Here is a 6,785-nt window from a genome sequence, read left to right on the forward strand (position 1 = left end):
TTCGGAACCTGCGACCCCTCGCTCCGCAGGCGCTGCCTTAGATAATTGCGCCATGCGTCATTCGTTCTCCAGGATACTAACTGCAGAATACAAACGCACGCGGGGTTGTGTGAAATTCACGGGACGCCTCACATGGTGAAATTAAATTTATGCGAGATGCGTGCCATGCGGCATTGTTGTCCGCGCTGCGTTTGCGACATATCGCTGGCGACCCACGCTAGTTATCCATTTCGGGGTTGTAGCACCACGACACTCGTGGCCGGTCAGCCACGAGTTACCCGTGGCTCGTGGTGGCGCGAGCTAGTGGGAACGCTTTGGCTCTTGTACACGCTTATGCCACAAGTGGGAAGAAACGAGATGGCTGAACCAGAATCACAGTATATTCCTTACACCGTGGCCTGAATACTGATGCTAAAATTACAGCGCACACGCACAAGACACCCACGAATCAAAGAAACGTAAGACACAAGCGCTGACTAACAACTGCTTTACTCTTTCGTACGCCAATGCATATATAAGCCCAAGGCAACCTTACCGCACATGCACACATAACAATAGCTCTAAACCAAAACGCGTACCAAGGAAGTATAACAAAACGTGTACCAAAAACGTGTATTAAATGCACTAAGACATATGAAATCATATTCAGATGGGTGCAGGGATAGAGAGGTAAAGAAGCAGTAAGAAAGACAGACGTGCGTTTGCGCTGTAATTTTAGCCTTAGGAATATTTACCAACTAGACCGAAATGAAGTTTTAATTATAGGGACCAGAATCGAAGCCAGTAGGAAACGCGAGTCGTGGCTTTACGTACCACTGCCAAGCACCACCTTTATTTTCTTCTCTTGAGGTCACGCGCACTCCGGCTTTGTTCACCACCCAAAGGAGGGCGCTACAGGGTCTGGGGACAACGCGAGAACAGGAGTCCGAGAGTTGTTTGCGTCCTGCGCAAGCACCCTTGGCGGCTCGCAAATTTGTTGGGTCCTAAAAGCTCTCTAGGTGTTCGCCGGAGTTGGGATGTGCGCCTCCGATTTGTACTTAAGCATAGAGGGCGTAGTCGACCGTGTTCGCGCGCTTATTTCTTGAGGGGGAGTTTTATACGTCTTGTGATTTTACCGCAAATTTCGCGTTGAAGCTATGGACCGCATCAAGGTAATTTTGCTCGCCACAGCGGCCGCGTTTGTCAAAGGAGTGAGCTATTAGCTAGAAGAGCCAAAGTAGGGGCTAGTTGAAGTAACAACTCTGACAGTTCGCGCTCGTCCTGTGAATACCTGTGCGTTCTTTTCGTGCGTCCTTTGTGGTTGAGCAGCGCGCAGCAAGTTTCCAGCTGCTGGCCGTTCTTCCTGTGACATTCCAATTTCTTGCTATCGCATTCATTGCTTCGCCCTTGAGGCGAAGCAATGAGACACGTGAGAGAGAGAGAGAGAGAGAGTACAACTTTATTGAGAGTCCAGTGCAGACGCAGAGGTTGCCCCGCGCCACCCGGCTACTCCCACGTTGGGACCGGCAGGTCTAGCCTAACGGCCCTGTCGCGGGCGCAATGGTCGGCCAGGATTTGGTCCTGTAGGTTTGGGCTGCGCAAAAGCGCATCCCACTCGGCCTTGCTGTAAGTCGGGCCGAGCGACCCGCACTCCCAAAGCATGTGCGCTAATGTAGCGGCCTTTCACTATTGCAAATAATGCAATGGGGGTTCGTGAAGACGCTCTCGAACTTTGCAGGTCCCATTTGTTGCCTAAAGTAAATATTTAGCAAATTTGTTAAATAGTCCTAATTAACAAATTATTAATGAGAAAACAAAAATTGTCCGTAGTACGCAAGGCGGGCTGTTAGCAATATGTAGGTGATTTCAGTCGCCGCGGCCTCTAATATTGCATTTTTTAACCGTTGGTACAAGTTAGCTTGGACACCCGGTAACAATATATATATATTATATATATATATATATATATATATATATATATATATATATATATATATATATATATATATATATATATATATATATATATATATATATATATATATATATATATATATATATATTCGACATCAACTTAATAGTGCTTGGATAGCCGGCTATAACGCAGCCGACTTTCCCACATTTTCACATCTAAATAAAAAAATAAGGAAAGTCACTTAATGCCGTCCGGCGATACGCCTTCCAAATATAACAGAGACTTACGTACGAAATAATCACAGTTCCACACTAAATAAATGTACAATAGGCCTGATGTACTTTGTACTGTAATGATTACATGCGAAATAAGCAACTTGGTGTTATTGTAAAGTATATCTTCTGTAAGTGAATTCTTCTATTTCTTTCATTTCAAGTAAGGTGATGCCTTTGTTAAGTCTATGCCTTCGTTGCAGAAACAACAATTGAAAAAACCTCTCCTCCTCTGGTTGCAAGGTGGGCCCGGAAAATCGTCACTATTCGGCCAGTTCCTTGAAAATGGGCCCCTGGGAATCAACGCTTCCGGGGGATTATATTATAGAAATCATAGCCTGACCGAAGAGTTCAACGTTGTCTACTTGGATCAACCTGTAGGATCGGGATTCAGTTTCGACGAACGAAAAGAGTATCCCTCTACACTTGATGAGGCAACTACACACGTCATGAGATTCCTGAGGCGCTTACTGCGGCTTTTTCCTGAATTCTACGGACGAAGTTTCTACATCGCCGGAGAGTCGTACGGAGGTAATGCGAGTTTTTGTGCCGAACGACATCTACATTATTTTGAAACAAGATCCATGTTTATATAAGCAGAAATGATTTCCACGCTGTGCTTTGTCAGTGAGTGTGTAGGCAAAAAGATGAGTAACTCACGCATTTCGTGTCTTCTTCATCGTTGTTTAGAGCATAGTATCCTCCTAAAACAATATTTTTAAAAGGTTCATGATATCTTCTTGCGCTTCGTACTACGAGAGGAAGAGACCACAGAACAGAGACCACGTGTCGTAACACGAACGCAAGAAGAAATCATGAACAACCACCAACAAAAATCCCAATTCATAGTTCTGTTAATTTTCTAAAAGAATTGCCCAAAATGCAATTTTTTTGACAAAACTGATTGTGGTGAATCCACATCGAAATACAACGCTAATGGCCGAAAGAGATGCCGCCGAAATAATGCTTCGAAACTGGGTTTTACCTTTCACCACAAAAACGTTCACGATGTTTACAGTTATGGCATGATTCAGCTTTAACGTTTTCTAAAATGTTGAAGACATTCGACGTGACATTAGTTTCCTCCGCTTTTTTTTTTCAAACGGCCGTAGGTACTAGGATAACCCTGCCATCCCATGTATATGCCGATCTCTGGTGGAGGATATTCACTACGCAGTAACATTTCCCTATACAGAAATTCCTCTAGAAGGCACGAATGTTGCGTGTATCATGAAGTCACTGTTTGTTATTTTAGTGCGAACTGCCAATAAGTTGTGGTTATTCACAGATACTTAAAATTATATTCACATATCGATTCACTTCTTTTCTTTACAGCACGATCGGCCATTGCAATAGCACAGAGAGTGTTGACACGGAACTTTTGGCAGCTTCCACTGCGTCTAAAGGGAGTTATGCTTGGCGTCGGCTTTCTCTTTCCGCTATTAGAATTAATTAACTCAACCGATTACCTTTACTACTCTGGACTGCTCGACGATTACGGCCAAAGTTTGTTTGCCAAACGATTTGACCATATTCAAGGCCTCGTAAAAGCTAAGAATTATACCCTAGCGGCTGCGTTGCTGAGCCAAACCGTTCTCAATTTGCGGTCCGGCAAGAACGCAAGCTTATTTCAAAATCTAACCGGTTTCAAGCACCACGGAAGTATCATAAGGCCTGACAGACCCCCAGAAGTTATAGAATATATGAAATACGCAAACAGTGAAGATTTCAAGAAGATAATCCACGTAAATACTTCCAGGCAACTAGATGGCACGCGGATGGCGATAGCAACACAACTAGCTGTAGGAGATTTTTTCGTCGACCATAACGAAACGTTACTGTCTGTTATCAACAATAGGCACGCGCTTTTATACACAGCACAGTTGGACGCTGTGTTTCCGGCTGTAAACATTGAACGCTGCTTCGAAAACCTGGACTGGCGAGGTAAGAAGCACTTTAAAGAGGCTAAGCGCACTTTCTGGCACCGAGACGGTAATTCTTCACTCGAGGTGCTCGGTTACGAGAAAAGAGCTGGCGCAGTGATGTTTAACACCGTGCTCGCTGCTGGCCATTATGTGTCCTTTGATCAATCACCTGCAATAAGCTATTTGTATAGCCGGTTCTTGAATTTCACCAAAATGAAGCCTCCTGACGCTAGCAAGGACGCGTCACCATCCGCAACAGATAATGTGTCCAGGTGCATCGAATAGGCTCTGCAAGTTATGTGAGAAATAAACAATGGTTGTGTGCTTAAAAACCGCGTTAATACATGGTGCTCGCTATAAAGATTCTTTTTTGTCGTTTGAGTGAGTTTGGCGTGACCTTAAAGCCCTTTCGGCGCAGTTTGCATATAAATGCTACATTCTGTCATTAAAAACAAAGTAGAATTCAGCAAATAAGCAGGCGCATGTAAGAGGAACTAAATAACAAAGGTAAATGATTCCTCCACTTATCTATTGTAAACAAGATGTGTCGTGTTTGACGTCACCGACTCTGGGCCTCTGCCCGCCATCCACAGAACCGTTTGTGAAAAGGCTGAGATAACCTCTTAACTTACAGCCTTCCTCAGAACAGCAAGCAATGAACTTTTCACGAAGGTTCAATATCTACGGGTGTTGCAAATTCGAAGCAGTTCTTGTAACATGATCCAGTGTTTAAGAAATTGATCATACGGGCGAACGTTTACTACTGGGTTCAGCGAAACTAGTAGCCCTCCTGTTTTTTTCGATAATTTATTCCCTCTAAATTTATACTTACAGCAAATACATATACTTTGTATAGCAGTTGATTGATTCATATGCTGTCTTTCCAGTACAGTGTTAATATCATAATAATAAAATGTGCGCAGCTCGCAATAGTTGTGCGAGGCTGGAACCAACAGCGGAGGTAGTGGTGTTACGTGATTTTACGTCACGGAACGAGTGTTACGTGATTTTGGCGGGTACATGTCACGTGACTAGTGTTACGTGATTTTACGCGGTCTAGTCCCCTTGCTATACTATACCATACATGGCTTTGATATACTAGGAGCTACTTGGCACATACCAACTGTGTGTGGCACACAAACCATACTATACAAGGCTGTACCATGCGTTACCCTCTCTCATCCTCTTTTAGATGCGAAGCAGCTTTTGCTCGGGGCTGTGTCCGTAGTTAAATTGGCGACCGTCCGCTTTCAACAACCTAGCATAGCCATCTGTAACATATTGAGCGCGCACTCGCGCCAAGGAGAAGTCTTCTTCCTCTTGTTCTTCTACCGCCTTGATGATGATGATACGTGCAGAGCACTTTAGGGGCCCGGGATGCCGTATGCTGTCCTAGCTTGGCGTAACGCAGACAAAACCATGTGTGCTAGCACGCACTAGCGCGTTCAGGCCTGTGTAAGGGGCTGGGTAAGACGCTGTGGCCTCTCCCCCTTACACTCTCTAAGCAATCACGAGATGGCGTTGGGGAACGAGATTCTGCAGACGCGCGATGAACCCGCGTGGCGTGGACGAGTAACAGCACCAGCAACTACAGTGAATTCATGGTGTGCTCCACTTGCAAGGACGCGTTAACATGGGGGCAAGGTGCCCGTGATGAACGGAACTTTAAGTCGACCCATGCGCTGCTTCGCATCCCCACATGGTTCCCTTTAGTGGGAGATGGTGTAATTTTTTCTTCCTGCTTACCCTCACATCCTCCCTCCTCGCCCTTACTCACATTTCCCTCCCCCCTTGCTATACTATACTATGCAGGGGCATGCTATACTATGCTAGGAGCTGCTTGGTACTTACCCTCTTTTTGTGGTAGAGGCCATTCATGATGATGGTAGTGTTTTGGTGAGAATACCCGGAATTTCGCTGCACATAATAAACAGCCCCGCTGTTACAGCATATAATATTGAATAATGGTGCTCATAAATGGACCGAATACGTGTGAACGTTTAATGATTCATGATTTTACATTACAACCCATAGGAGAAAAATACATTATTATGTAGAATTGTACAGAAATCGGCATATGCAAAACAATATAGACCAACTACAAGACGAAGTCGGTACGATGCTTTCATTCCAGTGGAACCGCGCGTGTCTGAGACGGAAATTCAGGTAATTCAATGGTGACCAGTATATGAAGATGACAAGGACGACCGCAGTCCAGCGTTTACACAACTATTCACTTGTTATACAACAATTTTCAGAGCACTTGGTAATGGCCAGTGATCTACAATAGCTGTCTTAATGACGCGGGAAAAAAATCACCTGGTTGAATTATTGTCGCATTGCTAAGCATTGCGCAGTGGAGTAAATAGTACGTCCCACAATGTGAAATACGAATTAATCGCTTGATCTGGTATCTGTGAAGTTTATCTTACGTTGGAAAGGTTACTGCTTCAACAACTCAAGGTGATTAGAAGACTTATGCAAAAGTCTTTAGCAATATATTTTCGGCAGTATCCTGAAGATTTTCCATAAAGCGACGCGCGTTTTCAGTTATAGGGAACCCAAGCTCAAGTTTGCGGTGCGACGACAGCGCCGGCCAGCCGCGCCGCGGCCTCTGTCGGAAGCTCTGGAACGTGGCGCGGCCGACTCAGCGCCCTTTCACGGTAGCGTAGCGCACGTGCGCACGCGTTCTTC

The 6,785-nt window shown here is 44.8% G+C and overlaps 1 protein-coding gene across 1 annotated transcript; it reads left to right on the forward strand.

The window, feature by feature from the left end:
• The first annotated feature begins 1,136 nt into the window (after positions 1–1,136).
• Positions 1,137–4,919, forward strand: LOC119372066 (probable serine carboxypeptidase CPVL). The gene is made up of 3 exons (XM_049420107.1): positions 1,137–1,151; positions 2,370–2,697; positions 3,502–4,919. Exons 1-3 carry the CDS (start codon positions 1,137–1,139, stop codon positions 4,374–4,376), a joined length of 1,218 nt encoding a protein of 405 aa, XP_049276064.1. The 3' UTR covers positions 4,377–4,919.
• The last annotated feature ends 1,866 nt before the right edge of the window (positions 4,920–6,785 follow it).

Source organism: Rhipicephalus sanguineus, chromosome 10 (genome assembly GCF_013339695.2).
Source record: "Rhipicephalus sanguineus isolate Rsan-2018 chromosome 10, BIME_Rsan_1.4, whole genome shotgun sequence".
Lineage (NCBI taxonomy): Eukaryota > Metazoa > Arthropoda > Arachnida > Ixodida > Ixodidae > Rhipicephalus > Rhipicephalus sanguineus.

Coding starts and splice junctions, on each gene's coding strand:
- LOC119372066 (XM_049420107.1), top strand. Junction 2,698..3,501: donor CGCCGGAGAGTCGTACGGAG/GTAATGCGAGTT, acceptor TTTTCTTTACAG/CACGATCGGCCATTGCAATA.